This window comes from Podarcis erhardii, assembly GCF_964252035.2.
Source record: "Podarcis erhardii genome assembly, chromosome: W".
Lineage (NCBI taxonomy): Eukaryota > Metazoa > Chordata > Lepidosauria > Squamata > Lacertidae > Podarcis > Podarcis erhardii.
Genome location: NC_138506.1, coordinates 1,704,145 through 1,726,533, shown reverse-complemented (window position 1 = coordinate 1,726,533; position 22,389 = coordinate 1,704,145). Strand labels below are relative to the sequence as shown.

At 41.9% G+C, this 22,389-nt stretch overlaps 2 protein-coding genes across 2 annotated transcripts in view; one reads left to right on the top strand and one right to left on the bottom strand.

Annotated features, from left to right (window-relative positions):
• Positions 1-22,389, bottom strand: part of LOC309333185 (putative CENPB DNA-binding domain-containing protein 1) — a gene marked incomplete at its 3' end in the record, with an annotated part of 108,564 nt that overhangs the window by 15,359 nt on the left and 70,816 nt on the right. The window lies entirely within an intron of this gene.
• Positions 403-22,347, top strand: LOC309333184 (putative helicase senataxin; the record flags this gene model as incomplete). Its single annotated transcript, XM_081846584.1, has 6 exons — positions 403-426; positions 17,668-17,815; positions 18,734-18,835; positions 19,990-20,105; positions 20,752-20,823; positions 22,030-22,347. 6 exons carry the CDS (start codon positions 403-405, stop codon positions 22,345-22,347), a joined length of 780 nt encoding a protein of 259 aa, XP_081702710.1.

Below are 22,389 nucleotides of genomic sequence, written 5' to 3'. Positions count from 1 at the left end.
ATAGGTGGCGATTTTAACGCCCGCACAGCAGCAAACTGGGACTCGCTGACCAAAGCCAAATGGTGGGTTACTCCAAACCTTGATAATTATGATCTGGAACATATCATGAGGAGAACTTCTAAAGACCACAGAGCAAATGAGGCTGGAGTACTCCTCTATCAAATGGCCATCCGTTTAAATCTGGTCCCCTTAAATGGCACATGCCTCCCTGATATTCCTGGGGATTTTACCCACCTGAGCGTTAAATCAAACAGCGTCCTCGATTACCTGTTGGTTTCCAGGGATCTACTTAAGTGTATTTCCACCTTTAAGATCGAGAATGTACAATCTAGTGATCATCTTCCCCTTGTAGCCAAGCTTTCCCTGAACTGGCAGTCGGAGGCTCATAGACATGCGACCCAGATGGTAACCAACGAATCTCTCCAAGTAAGAGGAATCAAATGGTCGGAGACCCAGGCTCAAAGGTATCAGGAATTCTTTCAAAAAGAAATCCTTGGGCCCCATCCCAACATAGGCTCTGCCTCAGACGAGCATAGCATAGTGTTGAAATGCTTCCACCATCTTACGACTGATCTTACGTCCTTCTTTAGGTTACCACCCAAAATATTAAATCGAAATGAATATTCTTACGGCGCCCCCTGGTATAACTCTCAGTGTAAACAAGCAAGACAGCGCCTTCGTGCTATATATAATGTATATAAGACCTCTGGTGCATCTACTCTGCCAGCTAGTTATGCACAAGCCAAGCTAGTTTACAAACATACGCAGAAAATTGCCAAACGTGAGTGGCAACACAATCGCTGGCAGGCTTTGATTACTGCTTCAAAACCACACAGATCCAGGGAATTCTGGTCTTTGATCAACAGAAGGGTGAGGAAATACCCAAGGGCAGTCATCCCTGCACCGACATGGGAATTGTTCCTGAAGAAATGCTTCTCACAGGCGGATGCTCCCTCTGACCATCTGACGCATCTGTTTACCCACTTACCTATTTGGCCTTCCACCGATCCTGACGAAATAGCCAAGCTAATAGCTCAGCTGAAACCAGGTATAGCCCCAGGGCCCGATCTGATCCCTGCCGAAGCCATTAAACTACACCTAAAATGGTGGGCTGGCATCTTGGCCAAATCCTTCGATGCAATCAACGCTTCTGGCCTCATCCCCAAAATATGGAAGGAGGCCATTATAGTACCAATTCATAAAAAAGGTTCTCCAACGGAGCCGGAAAACTACCGTAACATCAGCCTCCTTTCGATTATAGGGAAAATTTATGCCAGCTTTTTGCTGACTAAACTATTGCGATGGGTAGATGAGACTAATCAGATTGGCCATGAACAAGCAGGGTTCAGAACTAAACGCTCTACAATCGATCATGCGATAGTTCTTTATCATCTTGCACAGAAGTACTCCTCTCCTCCCCGGGGCTACCTCTGTGCTGCCTTCTTAGACCTAAAGGCAGCCTTTGACAGCGTTCCTAGAAATATTCTATGGGAGAAACTTGCGAAACAGGGCATTGATAGAAGACTCTTATGGCTTATAAGTCAGCTCCACGAAGATACCCTTGCCAGAGTGAGACTTACTCCTGCGGGCAACCTCACAAATTCGATACCAATAAACAAGGGAGTGTGCCAAGGATGTATATTGGCCCCCTGTCTATTCAACCTATTCATCAGCGACATGCGAGCACCCCTAGTTAACTCTTCTTTAAGTACACACGCGCCTAGACTAGCAGACTACCGCTGCCCACTCCTTTTATATGCGGACGACGTGGTAATTCTATCTTATACACGTGTTGGACTAATCAGAGCTCTGAAGATCTTTGCCACGTATTGTCAACTCAACCAATTAACCATCAACCATGTTAAATCCAAGATTCTGATTTTCTCCAGAAGCCGGAGATTATATGAATGGAAGCTTGGTGGAGCAAAAATAGAGCAAGTTCTAAAATTTCAGTACCTAGGAGTTATTTTTCAATACAATTTGGGGTGGAAAGCTCAAATTCAACACCTACTTAACAAGGCCAAAACTCTGTCATATGCGCTCCTCTGATTCTTTTTTTCGGATGGAGCTTTGCATGTTCCCTCGGCCCTAAAGGTGTTCAAGGCAAAAGTGGTTGCCGTGCTTGCTTATGCTGCCCCGCTTTGGGCTGTGATGACAGATCTTGCTCCTCTCGAGACACTGCAAAATCAATTCCTACGTCGGCTCCTAATGCTCCCTCTGTGCGTAAGCAACGCAGCCATGCGACTAGAATTGAAGATCGCATCCTTAGAAACTTGCCTGTGGAAGCAAGTCTTCAATTATTGGTTATCATTGTGGCATAGACTACCAAACCACTACCTTGTCCAATGCTTATGGCGAGATGAATTCTCTAGCCTTTGGACTAGTAGAATTCATGCCAAACTCCTGAGTTATGGAATCTCTCCTTCAGATTCCCTAAAACTAGACCAAATTACTGCTCAAAGACTGATCCGCCAAAGACTGGATGACATCGACCTACAGCGAAATTATATGCTGGGGGGAGGTGTTTGTTCGCCTCAGAACATTGGTATCACATTAACTTACTGCGTTCCATCATACCTCTCCTCCCTTTCGACTGTTGCCCATAGACTGGCCTTCACCAAAGCGAGGTTCAACGTTTTTCCCTCCAACGTCCTGAGACATAGATTCTCAAAGGGCCAAGCCCCCGCCATGTGCGAATGTGATAAGGAGACACCGGAGTCGCTCCAGCACATTATGTTCACTTGCCCCCTGTTCAATGTGCCACGGGCAAATTTGTTGGGATCAATCATACAGAAACTAGAGGGTACCCCACCAAAATTCCACCTTGCCCAAATCTTGCAGGATAAGGATACTCATACGACCCTGAAAGTGGCAAGGTTCCTGGTCGCTGTCCTTACCCAAAAGCGACGCCAAGGAGCACTACAAGCTAACTAAGGTGTAGTATGCCATTCTATTTTATAGTATTTTATTGTTATAGTGGTGCTTTAGCGGCTGTTTTCCCCACGTGCACAAGTTGTTATTTATGTGTCGTTTTTACCTGTATGGGCCTATGGCCGTAAATAAAATTACTTACTTACTTACTTACAATGTGGATTACAAAATTTTTGCTGAAATCATGGCTAAAAGATTAAAAAAGGTATTGGTAGAAGAAATTCATAAAGACCAAGCGGGCTTTCTCCCGGGGAGACACTTGTCAGATAATACAAGGAATATAATTAATATTTTAGAAAAATTACAAGTGAATATTAATACTAAAGCAGTTTTGATATTTGTGGACGCGGAGAAAGCTTTTGACAACATTTCTTGGAGCTTTATGAAGAAAAATTTACAGGGAATGGGGGTAGGCCAAGGTTTTGAAAATGGTATAGGTGCAATTTATTCAGAACAAAAAGCTAAATTAATTGTGAACAATGTAATTACAGAAGAATTTAAGATTGAGAAAGGAACACGACAGGGCTGCCCAATTTCCCCATTGCTCTTTATATCGGTCCTGGAGGTTTTGCTCAATATGATTAGAAGGGACCAATTGGTTAAAGGCATACAAGTCGGAGCCAAACAGTATAAATTCATAGAATCATAGAATCATAGAATCATAGAGTTGGAAGAGACCACAATGGCCATTGAGTCCAACCCCCTGCCAAGCAGGAAACACCATCAGAGCACTCCTGACATATGGTTGTCAAGCCTCTGCTTAAAGACCTCCAAAGAAGGAGACTCCACCACACTCCTTGGCAGCAAATTCCACTGTCGAACAGCTCTTACTGTCAGGAAGTTCTTCCTAATGTTTAGGTGGAATCTTTTTTCTTGTAGTTTGGAACCATTGCTCCGTGTCCGCTTCTCTGGAGCAGCAGAAAACAACCTTTCTCCCTCCTCTATGTGACATCCTTTTATATATTTGAACATGGCTATCATATCACCCCTTAACCTCCTCTTCTCCAGGCTAAACATGCCCAGCTCCCTTAGCCGTTCTTCATAAGGCATCGTTTCCAGGCCTTTGACCATTTTGGTTGCCCTCCTCTGGACACGTTCCAGTTTGTCTGTGTCCTTCTTGAACTGTGGTGCCCAGAACTGGACACAGTACTCCAGGTGGGGTCTGACCAGAGCAGAATACAGTGGCACTATTACTTCCTTTGATCTAGATGCAATACTCCTATTGATGCAGCCCAGAATTGCATTGGCTTTTTTAGCTGCCGCGTCACACTGTTGGCTCATGTCAAGTTTGTGGTCAACCAAGACTCCTAGATCCTTTTCACATGTACTGCTCTCAAGCCAGCTGTCACCCATCTTGTATTTGTGCCTCTCATTTTTTTTGCCCAAGTGCAATACTTGACATTTCTCCCTGTTAAAATTCATCTTGTTTGTTTTGGCCCAGTTCTCTAATCTGTCAAGGTCGTTTTGAAGTGTGATCCTGTCCTCTGGGGTGTTAGCCACCCCTCCCAGTTTGGTGTCATCTGCAAATTTGATCAGGATGCCCTTGAGTCCATCATCCAAGTCGTTGATAAAGATGTTGAATAAGACCGGGCCCAAGACAGAACCCTGTGGCACCCCACTAGTCACTCTTCTCCAGGATGAAGAGGAACCATTGATGAGCACCCTTTGGGTTCGGTCAGTCAGCCAGTTACAAATCCACTGAGTGGTAGCATAGTCAAGTCCTCATTTTACCAGCTTCTTTACAAGAATATCATGGGGCACCTTGTCAAATGCCTTGCTGAAATCAAGGTAGGCTACATCCACTGCGTTCCCTTCATCTACCAGGGTTGTAATTCTGTCAAAAAACGAGATCAGGTTAGTCTGACATGACTTATTTTTCAGAAATCCATGCTGACTATTGGTGATCACAGCATTCCTTTCTAGGTGCTCACAGACTGTTTGCTTAATGATCTGCTCCAGAATCTTCCCTGGTATTGATGTCAGACTGACTGACAAATTGAAAGCATTCGCTGATTATTTAGTCTTGACATTACAGGAGCCAGAATCCAGTACTAAAAGAGTATTACAATTAATTCAAGAATTTGGTCAGGTTGCGGGTTTTAAGTTGAACAAGCTGAAAACTAAGGTGTTAGAGAAAAATTTAACAGTGATTGAGAAAGAGAGGTTTCAGAAGGAGACAGGATTAACATTGGTTAAGAAAGTGAAATACCTGGGGGTTAATATGACTGCTAAGAATGTGAATTTATTTAAAGATAATTATGAAAAATGTTGGATGGAAGTGAAAAAGGATCTAGAAATATGGTCAAATTTGAAGTTATCATTGTTAGGCCGAATTGCTGCGATAAAGATTAATGTATTGCCAAGGATGTTGTATTTGTTTCAAACATTGCAAATTTTGGACAAGATGGACTGTTTCAAGAGGTGGCAGAGAGACATTTCTAGATTTGTCTGGCAGGGCAAGAAGCCTCGAATAAAATTTAAGATTTTAACTGACACTAAAGAAAGAGGTGGATTTCCCCTGCCAGACCTGAAGCTTTATTATGAATCAGCCGCCTTTTGCTGGCTGAGAGAATGGCTGCTTCTTGAAAACACGGACATTTTGGACCTAGAAGGTTTTAATAACGTCTTTGGGTGGCATGCATATTTGTGGTATGACAAGGTCAAAGCACATAAAGCGTTTAAAAACCATATTGTCAGGAAAGCACTGTTTAATGTCTGGATAAGATATAAGGACTTGCTTGAAAATAAAACTCCAAGGTGGTTGTCACCAATGGAAGCTAAGGCTCTGAAAAAACTCAATATGGAGGCAAATTGGCCGAAATATTGGGAAATTTTGGAACAGGAAGGAGACAGATTAAAACTGCAGAGTTTTGACAAATTAAAAAACAAAGTACGAGATTGGCTTCATTATTATCAAATAAGGGAGGTTTATAATCTGGATAAGAAAATTGGTTTTCAGGTGGAAAAATCAAAATTGGAAACAGAATTGTTAGATCCTAAAACTAAGAATTTGTCAAGAATGTATAACTTCCTGTTGAAATGGAATACACAGGATGAAACGGTTAAATCTGTTATGATCAAATGGGCACAAGATGTTGGACATAACATTATGATGGCTGACTGGGAACAGTTATGGACCACAGGTATGAAGTTTACGGCATGTAATGCCTTAAGAGAGAATATAATGAAAATGATTTACAGGTGGTACATGACACCAGTCAAGCTTGCAAAAATTTATCATCTGCCCGATAATAAATGTTGGAAATGTAAAGAGATTGAAGGTACATTCTTTCACCTTTGGTGGACGTGCCCAAAGATTAAGACCTTTTGGGAGATGATCTATAATGAAATGAAAAAGGTATTTAAATATACCTTCCAGAAGAAACCAGAGGCCTTTCTCTTGGGCATGGCCGGCCAGTTGGTGCTAAAGGAGGATAGAATTTTCTTTATGTACGCCACAACAGCAGCAAGAATACTCATCGCAAAGTATTGGAAGACACAAGATCTACCCACCCGGGAAGAATGGCAGATGAAGGTGATGGAGTACATGGAACTGGCTGAGATGACTGGCAGAATCCGGGACCAAGGAGAAGAGTCGGTGGAAGAAGATTGGAAAAAATTCAGAGTTTATCTTCAGAAATATTGTAAAATTAAGGAATGTTAGAAAGATGTTGGAATAGAATTATGTGGTTTTAGCAGAAAAGATATAAAGGATTAAGTAAAAATGAATTGGTGAAAGAAGAGAATGCAAAATCACAATATATTAAGATAAATTATTAAGATAAAAACAAAGCTGGAAAGGATTTGCTGAAATATCTGACTGAATTAGAATACAAAAATGGGAGGTGTGAGGAGGTCACGGAAGTAAGTGAATGAAAGCAAGTGATGTAAAGGTTTGATCTGGTTTTTTTTTCAATTGTTGTATTTTTTCTGTCTTTTTTATTTTATTTTTTTCTTCTTGCTTTTTTCTCTTTGTAATCTTTAAAATTTGAATAAAAAAACAAAACAAGGTATATTTTCTTTTTCCCCCAATAATATTTATTCAAGTTTTAAAAGGTTACAAAGAAGAACACAATATATAAAAACAAAACATATCCAAGAGAAAAATAAAAATAGGAAAATAAAAAAGCAAAAACAGCTAAAAAGGAAAAAAAAGATACAATCCAAAAAACAAAAAAAGCAAAAGAACAAGTTAAACCTTAATATAACTCCCTTTCTTAACTTATCTCCTTGACCTCCTCACATCTCCCCTCTTTGTATTCCAATTCATATAAATATTTCAGCAAATCCTTCACCTTATTTTTATCCTTATATCTTATCTTATTATACTGTAATTTTCCATTCTTTCTTTCACCAATTAACCATCCACTTTTACTTTATTTAATCTTATTTCTCATTAAAACTTATATATCTGAACTTATTCTTTTTTTTTAAACGTTTTTATTGCATTTTCAGTTTACAGAAGAAAAAAGAAGAAAAATAAATAATACTCCGACTTTCAAAATACATTTTTAAATTGTTAGCTGGACTTCCCCACACCTCCCTCGCCCTGCATTCTTTACAATAAAACATATCAGCAAATTATTACCTTGTTTCGTATCTTATTTATATCTTTCAAAATATTTCACTTCTAATTTTAAGGTGCCTTCTATCTAATATTTATGCCTTAAGATAAAAAATATAATAACCTTAAATTTCAACTTTTTCTTAAGTGTAACTTATCTTCCCATTTTCTCGATCTAGTTGCAGGAGCTAAGTTCCAAAACATGCAGATTCTTAACATTCATATAGCTTGTATTGTTTTTGCAAATAGTCCTTAAATTTTTTCCAATCTTCTTCCATTGTCTCTTCATCCAAATCCCGGATTCTGCCAGTCATTTCGGCCAATTCCATATAGTCCATCAACTGCGTCTGCCACTCTTCCAGCGTGGGAAGATCTTGTGTCTTCCAATATTTTGCTATAAGTATTCTTGCTGCTGTAGATGCATACATAAAAAATGTCTTATCCTTCTTTATCACCCTTTGGTCCACAATGCCCAGGAGGAAGGCCTCTGGTTTCTTGGGAAAGGTGTACCTAAACACCTTTTTTAATTCATTATAGATCATTTCCCAGATGGCTATATCTGAACTTATTCTTGAAACGTTTCCCCTAGGGTCAAAAAAAAAAAATTCCATTCCACGATTTTCCCATCTCTCATTAAAAGAAAAAGAAAAAGAAAATTATAATATATACATTTTAAATTCCCAATTTTCTTTCACCAACTCCCCTCCCCGGTTTCGGCCCCTAGCAATAGTTCCATCAATCTCGGAAAACCATCAACCCGGAGATCTTAAGTCCGAGGCTCTTAAATCTCTTTCATGTCCCCTCTGCCGGTCTTTTTGGTAGTCTTTGGTGTTAAAGAACAGATCTCGGGGGAGCTCCAACCCATCGGTAGTCATATTCCTTCTTAGCAGGTATGCCAGACTTCCGTAGTTAAAAGTAGGGCCTGTAGGATATTCCAAATCTTGTTTCACACTCCTTTCAAATCCAAAGGCCCCGAAAGCTCCAGCCTCCACCTGGCTCAGATTTATATCCCAAAAGTCATTTGATCTCCACATAAGGTGATCTCTCCATCTTTCATTTTCCACACCAAGCCAGGCTTCCATCTCCAAAAACTGGCTCCTCCTGGTTGCCATCATGTAAGGCCTCGAATTATAATCCACCATTTGCCTCTGTAGGGTTACGGCTCCCCCTTTCATCACTTTAATCACAACAAGTTTCTCCTTCTCAAATTCTTCAATTTGTTCAGTTGGAAGAGGTTCCTGTGCCGAGTTCTTGTCAGCTTCTTTACTAATGCCCACTTTTGTTCCCAAGATTACAACATTGGTAGCCATAACATTTATCTGGTCTTGCAGCTTTCCCAACAGATAAAATGTCCTGTTCAGCTCACACTCGACTTCCTTCCCAACCGCCATCCTTAAACAGTCCAAGGTCAAAAACTAGTTTCTCAGAGCTTTTATCTTTAAAAGCAATTTCCCAGCTGCATTCTTACGACAATATCCCAAAGCTCCCTCTAGAGGGAAACAAGTTCCTTTTATCACTCCTTCCAGCACAGTCCCAAAGGTCCCATACGTAAAATTGTAACAGTTCCTTCCTTCTTTTTAAACGTAAAATTGTAACAGTTCCTTCTTTTTAAACACAGTTCCTTCTTTTGACATCCTTTTATATATTTGAACATGGCTATCATATCACCCCTTAACCTCCTCTTCTCCAGGCTAAACATGCCCAGCTCCCTTAGCCGTTCCTCATAAGGCATCGTTTCCTCATAAGGCATCGTTTCCAGATTAAAACTGCAGAGTTTTGACAAACTAAAAAACAAAGTACGAGATTGGCTTCATTATTATCAAATAATGGAGGTTTATAATTTGAACAAGAAAATTGGCTTTCAGGTGGAAAAATCAAAATTGGAAACAGAATTGTTAGATCCTAAAACTAAGAATTTGTCAAGAATGTATAACTTGCTGCTTAAATGGAATACTCAGGATGAAACGGTGAAATCTGCTATGATTAAATGGGCACAAGATCTTGGACATAACATTATGATGGCTGACTGGGAACAGTTATGGACCACTGGTATGAAGTTCACGGCATGTAATGCCTTATCATTTGCCCGATAATAAATGTTGGAAATGTAGAGAGATTGAAGGTACATTCTTTCACCTTTGGTGGACGTGCCCAAAGATTAAGACCTTCTGGGAGATGATCTATAATGAAATGAAAAAGGTATTTAAATATACCTTCCAGAAGAAACCAGAGGCCTTTCTCTTGGGCATGGTCGGCCAATTGGTGCGAAAGGAGGATAGAACTTTTTTTATGTACGCCACAACAGCAGCAAGAATACTCATCGCAAAGTATTGGAAGACACAAGATCTACCCACCCGGGAAGAATGGCAGATGAAGGTGATGGAGTACATGGAACTGGCTGAGATGACTGGCAGAATCTGGGACCAAGGAGAAGAGTCGGTGGAAGAAGATTGGAAAAAAATTAAAGTTTATCTTCAAAAATATTGCAAAATTGAGGATTGTTAGAAAGATGTTGGGAAAAGGAAATTGTGTGGTTTTAGTAGAAATGACATAAAGGATTAAGTAAAAATGAGTTGGTGAAAGAGAGAATGTAAAATTTATAGTATATTAAGACAAATTATTAAGATAAAAATAAGGTTGGAAGGATTTGCTGAAACAACAAATTGAATTAGAATACAAAAATGGGAGGTGTGAGGAGGTCAAGGAAATAAGTGAAGGTAAGCAAGTGATGTACAGGTTTGATTTGTGTTTTTTTTCCTTTTTTCTTCTGTTTTCTGGCTTTTGATGATTTTTTTATATATATGTATTGTTTTTTCTTTTTTATCACTGATTGTTGTTATTCTCTTTTTTTTCTGTAATCTTTAAAACCCTAATAAAAATTTTATTTAAATAAATAAATAAATAAATAAATCCAGTCAAAGGCGACTATGGGGTGTGGCGCTCATCTCGCTTCAGGCTGAGGGAGCCGGTGTTTGTTCACAGACAGCTTTCCGGGTCATGCGGCCAGCATGACTAACCACTTCTGGCGCAACGGGACACCGTGATAAGTGCCAGAGCGCACGGAAACACAATTTACCTTCCTGCTGCAGTGTTATCTACTTATCTACTCACGCTGGTGCACTTTCAAAGTGCTGGGTTGGCAGGAGCTTGGACAAAGCAATGGGAGCTCAGAGGCTCAGTGGTTTAGACCACAGCGCAACCCACATCCCTTGGACCCCATTTGTTGGGATGTGAATAGATGCTAGGAAAGGACAATATCTAATAAATATATCCTCTGCTAGGATCTATTCACATCCCAACACTTTCTTCTCTTTTAATTGGGCCTGTTCTTGTCCATTTTGTACTTGCAAGGAACCAGTTCTTCCAGGACGCGGCACCTACTCTCTGGAATCCCCTGCCCACTGAAATTAAGCAGGTGCCTTCCTTGTACCATTTTAGACATACTCAAAACATTTCCATTTAGGCAAGCCTACCCAGCTGTACAATTTTATTATGTACATTTGTTGTTTTTTTTTTTTTTAAAAAAATGTTGATTTTTATCTCTTTCTTTTATTGCTTTATTATTTTACTATTTTTAAAGTCTGATTTTTTTTGCTATTTTGTATGAATGTTTTATTTCACTCTATGTATATATTTTTTAATTAAGCAGTATATAAAACATGTTAAATAAAAAAAACAGAAAATATGCAGGCTTCTTAGATCACGGACTGCAGTTTCTTGAAGATGGACTTCTGGCAAGCGATGGGCTGCACCTCACAACAGTTGGGAGGAATGTTTTTGCCAAAAATCTCAGAAACCTCATCAGGAGGGCTTTAAACTGACTAATGTGGGGGAGGAAGACAGTGCTCCTGAAGGTAGGAGTCTATCAATTGATGAAGATGATCATCCAAATGTCATAGACCAAATGGAGCAAACAGCACACAGACCTAGTGGTGGGAGGAAAAAATCCTTAAATAAGAGACACGGGGGAATGATTAATGGACTTCAATGTCTGTACACTAATGCGCAAAGCATGGGAAATAAACAAGATGAGCTTGAGCTCTTGGTACAGCAAACTAAATATGACATAATAGGCATCACTGAAACCTGGTGGGATAAGTCCCACGACTGGAATGTAATAATGGAGGGATACAATCTATTTCAGAGAAACAGACCAGACAAGAAAGGAGGAGGAGTGGCGTTATATGTCAGGGATGTGTATACCTGTGAAGAGATCCAAGATTTAGAACCTCAAAGCCAAAGTGAGAGCATTTGGGTCAAAATTAAGCGAGAGAAGAATAACTGTGACCTCATTGTGGGAGTTTACTATAGATCCCCAAGCCAAACGGAGGACATAGATGATGCCTTCCTGGAACAGATGGCCAAGCATGCAAAAGGAAGGGAGATAGTAGTAATGGGGGACTTCAATTACCCGGATATTTGCTGGATGTCAAACTCAGCCAAGAGCATAAGGTCAAACAGATTCCTCACTGGCCTTGCAGACAACTTCATTGTCCAGAAAGTGGGAGAAGCAACAAGAGGAACAGCCATTTTAGATCTGGTCCTAACCAATGTTGATGACCTGGTTAGTGGGGTAGAAGTGGAAGGATCATTAGGCGCGAGTGATCATGCTCTTCTGAAGTTTACTATACAGCGGAAAGGAGCAGCCAAGCATACTAGGACTCAATTTCTTGACTTTAAGAAAGCCGACTTCATAAAACTTAGGGAAGTGCTGGGTGAGATCCCATGGACAGTAATACTAAAAGGAAAGGGAGTTCATGATGGCTGGGAGTTTCTTAAGAGGGAGATAGTAAAAGCACAACTTCAGGCAATACCAATGAGACGGAAACATGGAAGGTGCCTAAAGAAGCCAGAGTGGCTATCTAAAGAACTTTTAACTGAGTTAAGATTAAAAAAGGATGTGTACAAAAAATGGAAAAGGGGGGAAACCACCAAAGAGGAATTCAAACAAATAGCCAGCACGTGTAGACACAAAGTCAGAAAAGCTAAAGCACAGAATGAACTCAGGCTTGCTAGAGAGGTTAAAAGCAACAAAAAAGGCTTTTATGGGTATGTTTGTAGCAAAAGGAAGAACAAAGAAACAGTGGGGTCACTCAGAGGAGAAGATGGTGAAATGCAAACGGGACACAGAAAGGGCTGAACTCCTCAATGCCGGACTTCCGGGTTAGCGCGAACGGCTAATGGCGGATTCCCTCCGAGCTCCGGAGGGAATCGGCTCTGCTGAAGACGGGTCTTGCCGTGCCGGCGACACGGGGACCCTCAGAAACCGCAGGCGCGGAAGCCTGCGGACTTGGTGACTCGGTGGGCACCTTAAGCGCCCTCCCTGACCCACGAAGAGCCTTTTTAAAGGCTACGGAGAGGGTACGGAGAGTGGCGTGGTGCTGAGAGTAGACCGCTACTTCAGTGGAGCGAAGCCGCAAGCCATGGCCGGAGAGCGCTGACTTTCTTCCCAAAATTTGGACTGGATAACAAAGGACCCGTGAGTAGTGGAATTTGGACTTTAAAAAATTCTTATCCTTTGAATTCGGCACGACCGGGGGATGTGTTAAAGGGAAGTCCGCACCCCCTCTACTTATAGACGATTTAAAGCAAGGAACGGAGAATTAAGGCGGAATGAATACTGTTTTGATGATTTAAAAGTTTTTCACAAATTTGATAGAAGAAGATTTTGTGCTGGAGAGAAAGGGAGGAACTTTGGAACTTTGTGTGTAATCCCCCCCAAAACCCGGGAGTGTCCTGTTTGGGTGCCGGAGGAAGAAGTGAAAGGAGTTTGACAGCTGTCAAAGAAGCTGTCAAACGGACGAAGTAAAGAATTTTGTTATTTAACAACTCTCTGAATTAAAGGTGATACATTTGAACTGAGGCGATTGGAAACAAAGTACTGATAATAACAAAGTAACAGATTATTGGAAAAGGACTACTAAATAACCGAAAGCCCCCTAGGGGGAATTAGTGACATTACAATGGCTGCAGAGGGAAAATTACTGGCGGAGATAGAAAAAATGTTCTTTCTCGTGGGAATCCTGCAAGAGCAGAGTATGGCTCTGAGTAAAGTATTTATGACCTTGAATTCTGAAACAAACAACTCTGCTGAATGCACAAAGGAGATGTATGACAAAAACTCTGCAGCTGAGCAGGAAGAGATGCCTTTGGAATTGACAGAGAAGAAAGAAGGAGTGCAGACACTACAAGTGGAAAATATCAACCAGGAATCTACATTGTTAGAGTATGAGCAAGAAGACCTTTGGATTACAAACCTGCGAAAGATGAGAAAGAAGAAGAGGGAAGTCCCTGGAGTACTTGGAATATTAAAACTAAAAAGAATAAAGCAACATGATTGGGACTTTCCTCTTGAGTATGGAAAAGTAGATGATCCTTCGCAGCAAACACTTTTTAACATTCTGGATGAAAGAAAATATGATGTGACTCTGACTGAACTCCTTCGGGGTCTTAGGACCAACAAAGAGGACTACCAATATAGTTGGCAGAGAGGGACTGACAGAGAATCAGACGCCTCGGACGTGAGGAATCCGGGCTAAGAACTATTTTTTGTTTGTTTTTTGGACATTTGTTTGGGAAGGGACAGAAACCGGGGCGGGGGGGGAGAGAGAATAGAACTATAAAACGTTATGATTTGTTTTATTTGGTCAATGTGACCTATAATTAATATAATAAAGGGAAAATTTGTGGAAGGGAAGTTAGATCGACCTTAAAAAAAAAAAAGAAATTAATGATTATAAGAGAATTGGATAAGTTGAATATAGATAAACAAAAAGAATTAAATTTTTAAAAGCAATATGAATATGTTTAAGAGGTTAGGTAAGAACTTGCTGAATTAAATTATTGGAACTGGGATGTAAGAGGAGGGGGTGGGGGGAAGTCAATGAAAGTGGGTAAAGAAAATTAGGGTATGTAATTGTATTTGTGTGTTTTTGTCTTTGTGTGTGTGTTTGTTGTTATAAAATGTAAAAACCCAATAAAAATTATTAAAAAAAATAATAATGAACTCCTCAATGCCTTCTTTGCCTCAGTCTTCTCCGATAAAGAAAACAATGCCCGACCTGAAGAATTTCGAGCAAATGATTCAGCAGAGGAAACACAGCCTAGAATAACTAAGGAGATAGTACAAGAATACTTGGCTAGTTTAGATGTATTCAAGTCTCCAGGGCCAGATGAACTGCATCCAAGAGTATTAAAAGAACTGGCAGATGTGATCTCAGAACCACTGGCAGTCATCTTCGAGAATTCCTGGAGAACAGGCGAAGTCCCGGCAGACTGGAGGAGGGCAAATGTTGTCCCTATTTTCAGAAAGGGGAAAAGAGAGGACCCAAATAATTACCGCCCAGTCAGTCTGACATCAATACCAGGGAAGATTCTGGAGCAGATCATTAAACAAACAGTCTGTGAGCACCTAGAAAGGAATAAATACTGTGATCACCAATAGTCAGCATGGATTTCTGAAAAATAAGTCATGTCAGACTAACCTGATCTCGTTTTTTGACAGAATTACAACCCTGGTAGATGAAGGGAACGCAGTGGATGTAGCCTACCTTGATTTCAGCAAGGCATTTGACAAGGTGCCCCATGATATTCTTGTAAAGAAGCTGGTAAAATGCGGTCTTGACTATGCTACCACTCAGTGGATTTGTAACTGGCTGAGTGACCGAACCCAAAGGGTGCTCATCAATGGTTCCTCTTCATCCTGGAGAAGAGTGACTAGTGGGGTGCCACAGGGTTCTGTCTTGGGCCCGGTCTTATTCAACATCTTTATCAACGACTTGGATGATGGACTCAAGGGCATCCTGATCAAATTTGCAGATGACACCAAACTGGGAGGGGTGGCTAACACCCCAGAGGACAGGATCACACTGCAAAACGACCTTGACAGATTAGAGAACTGGGCCAAAACAAACAAGATGAATTTTAACAGGGAGAAATGTCAAGTATTGCACTTGGGCAAAAAAAATGAGAGACACAAATACAAGATGGGTGACAGCTGGCTTGAGAGCAGTACATGTGAAAAGGATCTAGGAGTCTTGGTTGACCACAAACTTGACATGAGCCAACAGTGTGGCGCGGCAGCTAAAAAAGCCAATGCAATTCTGGGCTGCATCAATAGGAGTATAGCATCTAGATCAAGGGAAGTAATAGTGCCACTGTATTCTGCTCTGGTCAGACCTCACCTGGAATACTGTGTCCAGTTCTGGGCACCACAGTTCAAGAAGGACACAGGCAAACTGGAACGTGTCCAGAGGAGGGCAACCAAAATGGTCAAAGGCCTGGAAACGATGCCTTATGAGGAACGGCTGAGGGAGCTGGGCATGTTTAGCCTGGAGAAGAGGAGGTTAAGGGGTGATATGATAGCCATGTTCAAATATATAAAAGGATGTCACATAGAGGAGGGGGAAAGGTTGTTTTCTGCTGCTCCAGAGAAGCGGACACGGAGCAATGGTTCCAAACTACGAGAAAGAAGATTCCACCTAAACATTAGGAAGAACTTCCTGACAGTAAGAGCTGTTCGACAGTGGAATTTGCTGCCAAGGAGTGTGGTGGAGTCTCCTTCTTTGGAGGTCTTTAAGCAGAGGCTTGACAACCATATGTCAGGAGTGCTCTGATGGTGTTTCCTGCTTGGCAGGGGGTTGGACTCGATGGCCCTTGTGGTCTCTTCCAACTCTATGATTCTATGATTCTAGGCACTGTTTTTCTTTGGACAGAAATGCAGTGGTAGCTCGGGTTACATACGCTTCAGGTTACATACGCTTCAGGTTACAGACTCCGCTAACCCAGAAATAGTGCTTCAGGTTAAGAACTTTGCTTCAGGATAAGAACAGAAATTGTGCTCCGGCAGCGCAACGGCAGCAGGAGGCCCCATTAGCTAAAGTGGTGCTTCAGGTTAAGAAAGGACCTCCGGAAGAAATTAAGTACGTAACCAGAGGTAGCACTGTAAAATGCTGGAGAATACTAAGCCTTCTAAATTGCTATGTATTGGGTCACACAAGGACACAAAAGATGCAAGAGGAGGGGGGAAAGTGACAACTCTAAATGGTTAAGGACTCCTTTTTTCGTGTCATTTTCCTTTAAAAATAAATTTCAGAGTGCACATCTGGGGTGTATCTATAGGAGGCAGTGATGTTAAAAGAGGATTGGATAAATTCATGGAAGGGCAATCAATGGCTTTTTGCCATGATGGCTAGGCTATGCTCTGTTTCCATTGTCAGAGGCAGTAATCCTTCTGAATACTAGTTTCTTGAAACCACAGGAGGGGAAGGTACTCGTATGCTCATGTTTTGCTCTCTGGTTTCCCACAGGCATCTGGGTGGCCCCCATGGGAACAGGATGCTGGACTAGATGGGTCATTGGAGTAGTCCAGCAGGCTCTTTTTAGTCCTACTTGGAATAGATCCTTTGAAATTACTGTGCATGAGTAACATAGGCCCCATAATTTTAATGTGTGCACTTTGAATAAAACTTAGTTGGTGTTATGTACTGAGTTGAATAGGATCCAAAATGCAGCAGTCTGATTGGTCCGCAGGAGCCACCCAATCCAGCTCCAGGTGGAAGTGAATCTGCAACCTGATTGGCCTACAGGAGAATCCCGGAATTAGCCAATCACGTGCGACCCATTGTTTAAATAATGTATATAAAGCAGACGGTTTGGGGGAACTTCCATTCCTCGCTACGATGAGCTGAATAAAGAGCATGAAATCCACACTCGACTCCGAGTATATTTCAGTTGGATATGACCCTTGGGCTTTAAAAAGGGACTTTGATCTAAAAAGGTGGAAGACGACTACCCTGCATTATTGCACTTAACTTTTTCTCAGTCTTCTTTATGCCCAGAGTGCAGAACTAGAACTAATGGCTAAATATTAGAGGGTACTTCACAGGGGCAGGAGCTTTTCAAAAGTGCACAGGACTGCCTCTGGAGGTGGGCAGGCTTTCCATTACAGTGGGTCTTTTACCCAGCTATTTTTTCAGGGATGTTGTGGTTGCATCCTGCATTTTAGACCCTTTGTCCGGCAGGGGATTGGACTAGATGACCTCTGAAAGACCCAACTTCAATTACCGTATGCACCCCTAGTCTGGGCATGACTATATGGTTGATTTGTTTCAATGGGTATATTCTAGGTATATTTTACAACCCTATGACTTTTTTTTTCTTTAAATCTCCAGAGATCTGGGAAAGAGAATCCTGTACAAAGCAAGATCAAGAGGAACCGTGTGCTGGTCTGTGCTCCGTCCAACGCTGCTCTAGATCACCTCATGAAAATAATGATTGTTGAGTTCAAGGGAAAATGTCAGGACAAGGAAAAGCCTTTGGGTATGATGAGTTCTTGGCCAGTTCTCATCTGTGGAATTCATAGCTGGAGGGAGCAATTGGCTTGGTCATAACTGAAGAATAAGACATTATTTCGTGTTTAAGTCACTTAGACGCTCCCCCACCTGCCAGTATAGGCAGTGGGTGCTTTGCTTTTCCGAAGGCATTTGTCCTTGCAGAGAATCCATCTGAAATCCTTTGGGACAGGGTTGGATCTTGGTGGTGGACCATGTGTTTGGCATGCTGAAGTCCCCCAGTCTAATCTCCCTGATGCCCTCTGTTTATCCTGTAGACTCCAAGCAAAGCCTTTCTTGTACATCCTTACACTTTTTAAAGGTTCTTTGGGATCCTTTTAGTGCTGCACTTACCTACTAAAAGCTTTGCTGCACTTATTTTTACTGGTTTTAGTGTTGTATTTTTATTTTGTTGTTTGTCTTGTTTTCTGTAAGCTGCCCTAAGGGTGTCTGCAGCAAAAGAACCTTGACGAGGAACGAGTTTCATAGTTAACTGTGCACTGTGTGAATAAGTAATTTTTAAAATCTGTCCTAAGACTTCCAGCATTTAGCATTTTAAGATACCCACGAGTTCCAGTGTTATGAGACAGAGGGAGAAACTTTTCTGTAGCCACTCTCTCCATGCCTTGCATAATTCTATAAACATCTGGCTTGTTGCCTCTTGCCTTTTCTCTAAACCAAAAAGTCCCAAATGTTACAACCTTTCCTTGTAGGGGAGTTGCTGTATCCCCTTGGTCATTTTGGTTGCCATTTTTTGAATTTTTTTCTAACTCTTATTGAGGATGTGCAAGATACAGATTTCAGGATTTGCTAAGCAGATCAAAAGTATTTATTTGCCAAATGTCTTTCTAGTTTAAAAAAGCTAGCTGTACTTCAGCAGGGCTCTAAGTGTCTGTTTCACACCCAGGAAACTGTGGTGACATCAACCTGGTGAGGCTGGGGGAAGAAAAATTGATCAGCAAGGACGTACAGAAATTCAGTCTGGATGCCCAGGCCAATCGCAGAATGGGTGAGTAGTTTGTAAAGGGTTCCTCCCTCACACCATTTGCTGTCTCCTAATTAGTCTGCTTAACAGTGGGGTTCAAAAGCTGGTTCTTCATAGCCCCCAGTCTCTGTTCTATCTGGGACAGACCTTTCCCAGATTGTGAGCAGGGATGAAATCCCGTAACACCATCCTATCCCTCCCATCCTATCCTGGTCTGCAGCCAAAGATGTTTATTTTATCAAATATATACTCTGGCTTTTACTCTGGCTTTATCTAAGCATAATTCAACAATAAAGCATCACACACAAAACAAAAAATATAACTGAAATCACTTCAGCTATAAAGTCTTCTTAAAAATCATTCCCAGCAGTTTTAAATCAGTTTCGTAATTGGGGTATAACAGGAACCTCTGGGCTGTAATGTTAGTAGACCCATTGAAATCAATGGAGCTGACTGCCACTGGATATTGTTATAAAGATTGGGTGTCACCCCCCACTCTGCTAAGCAGTAGCAAAATTCTAGGCGGTGTTCCAGGTGCTCACCCAGGATCTGTGTTCCTTTGAGAATCAAGGTGCGGCAGAGGCTTGTGTAGCTTTAAGAAATATGATTTATTCACATATTTACACCTGAGTTTAGATAAAGGGAGTCCAGATCTTACAGCATGGTCATCTCAAGAAGGGCTTGTTCCCTGTTCTCCCAGCCTGCCTGCTCAAGATGGAACTTTCTCTCTCTGCCTCCCTTTTTTCTTCCCAGCACACCTTGCTAAAGGCACTCTTTTCATGTTACCTCAAATACAGTCACCCAGGGAAGCCTTCTAAATCCCTGGTTACTGTTCACACCTCAGGACAGTGGGGAAGGACAGCTCTCTTGCATTGCCAATGGCCCTTAATGGCCCTGTATTGTTTCTTAATTGCCATAGCTTGGCTAGGTCATTTTGCATAGGCTAGCCCAGGAATTCCTCTGCAGCTTGTATATTCCTTACCATTTATTAATTAAACCTTACCATTTATTAATTTCTAGGGATCCCCCCACCATATAACAATATAACAGTATAAACCCACAGTTTAATGAATGTCAGAAGCATTGAATTTCAGTGTGAGAATGGTAAGCAACCAAAGTTCCATTTTGAAAGTGGGATATAAATTTCTAAATTAAAAGCATTTGGTTGGATTCCTTAGGCCGAGCAGCTCTTGGGAAAGATCAAGACATCCACAAGCGGAAGAAAGAGATAGATCAACGACTGGATGCTCTTTCTTGCCAGTGTGCTATAGACGAAAGCCAAAGCAAAGAGAAGGTACTTGTTAGTTGCCATGGGTAATTTGACCAGGATTATTATATCCTACTCAGTCTGTCCGGTAGGCTGTGGTCTGAAACTGTAGTTCAGACATGCTCTTCAGTTAAAAGTGTGAAGGCTTGGAGGCACAGCGGATGGGCTGAAACCTGATGTGGGGTAGTGGGGAGACACATGTTTTACTTGCTCAAATGTTCAGTCTTCAGTTAAAGTGGGGATCAAGTAGCAGGGAGGCTGTTCAGAACTTTTTTTTCTTTCCGTAAGCAGCCCTATATTGAGTCAGAAAATAGATCCATCTAGCTCAGGCTTCCTCAAGCTCGGCCCTCCAGATGTTTTGAGACTACAGTTCCCATCATCCCTGGCCACTGGTTCTGCTAGCCTGACCACTGGTTCATGGGAGTTGTAGGCCAAAAACATCGGGAGTGCTGAGGTTCAGGAAGCCTGATCTAGCTCATTATTGTCAACATTGACAGGCAGCAACTCTCCAGGGTTTCAGACAGGGTTACCTAGAGATACCATTGGGGATTGAATCTGGGACCTTTTGCATCCAAAGTAGATGCTCTACCACTGAGCTATGCCCTTCCCCATGATTGGTTGAGTTTTCATGTCAAAAACGAGTAAATTCCCACCCACCTCATCTTTCTTTCAGAAACAACAGTTAGAGCAGGAAACTCGCAGGCTTGCAGAAGAGAGCAAGAGGCTCACTGTTCAACTGAAGGAGGTATGAGTTTCATCACTAAGATGCTCTTAAAAACAACCTTGGTGAATTGCTTCATCTCATCATGCAAAAAAGTGCTTGTGTCTTGGATTAGCTCCAGCTAGGAAATCAGAATATCTCTCCTGTTAGTACAGATCACTGATTGTGCTGCTACTCTGTTGCACATCAGCCACGTGCCATTATCTCAGCCAAATCATAGACTAGGGTTGCCATAGGTCTGGGAAATCCTGGACATGTCATCTTTTGTTGGGCCAACATGCCCCCCCCCCCGGGGGGGATTTTTACATTTTAAAGGAAGTGTCTGGGTTGGGGGGGCTGGTTTGTTTGTTTGTGTTTGGCTTGGGCATGGGAGGCTTGGGCTGGTGGCTCAGGCTGCTCTGCACGCTGCGGCCGCTGCCAGCCCAAGCCAGGGAAAGAGGCAACCCTATCCTAGACACTTAAGAATTTTTGCGGGGCTCAGAGATCATCTAGTCTAACATCCTGCTTTACGTTCAGCTATTCAGGTTCCTGTCTGTGCCTTGAAAAGCACATAGAGCCAAAAGAGGAAGTTAGAAGTGTGGCACTTTCTCCCACTTCCTCTTTCAGCTCTATGGACTGTATACAATTAATTTTTACCCATTTAGATTAATGAGCCTAATGGGCTCGTCATGTTCATTCACTGGATTGGATACAACCCTATGTGCTTTCCAAGCTGGGTTAGGGTAACTTTCCTCACCACCTCATGCCATAGAAGGTGAGGCTGTGGCTTGGTGGGCACCGAGAGCAATTCTAAGGGGCACTGTTGCATTCCTGAGCACCACATGGGTGAACACATACACCTTCATACGGACTCTAAGCAGGTATTTGGCTGTGTTTATCCTGAGTCATAGGAGCATTGGGAAGCTGCTTTATACTGAGTCAGGCCATTGATCTAACTTGGTCAGTATTGTTTGCCCTATCTGGAGATATTGGCGATTGAAGCTGACACCTCCTGAATGCAAAATGGGTACCCCTTCACAGAACTATGGCCTGTCATTTTAGCATCCAATCCAGTTCTTCTTCTAAAAGCAGCTGACTTCATCTTCAACCACACACTGAGCATGGACTTGTTTTGCCTGCCTGACCATGGCTGCTGTTGCAAAAACAAAACAGGCAGCTGAAAGAAAACTGGTCTCTGTCTAAAAATTAGGTGCTCTTAAAAAGGAAGTTCCTGGCTCTTGTGTTTCCCAGGTTTGTGGGCGATCGCAAAGCGACATGAAAACGAACATCATCCTGGAGTCTCACATCATCTGCTGCACACTGAGCACCAGTGGGAGCAGCCTGCTGGGTGCAGTATTCCAGCGGCTGGACTGTGATCCTCTGAGCTGCGTCATCGTGGACATGGTTAGTGGGGGATATAGGCACTACAGTAGCAAGGGCATATTTGGGGCAGGAGGATGGAGGGTGTCTTTAGTACCTTTTACAGATTGCAGAAACAGCCCTGTTCACTTTGGCTGCCTTGTTTTGTATTTATACAAATGTTTCCCCACCACCAGCACCCTCTTCTGACATTAAAAGCCCTCAAGGCAGCTTTTTTGTTTGATGTGTTTT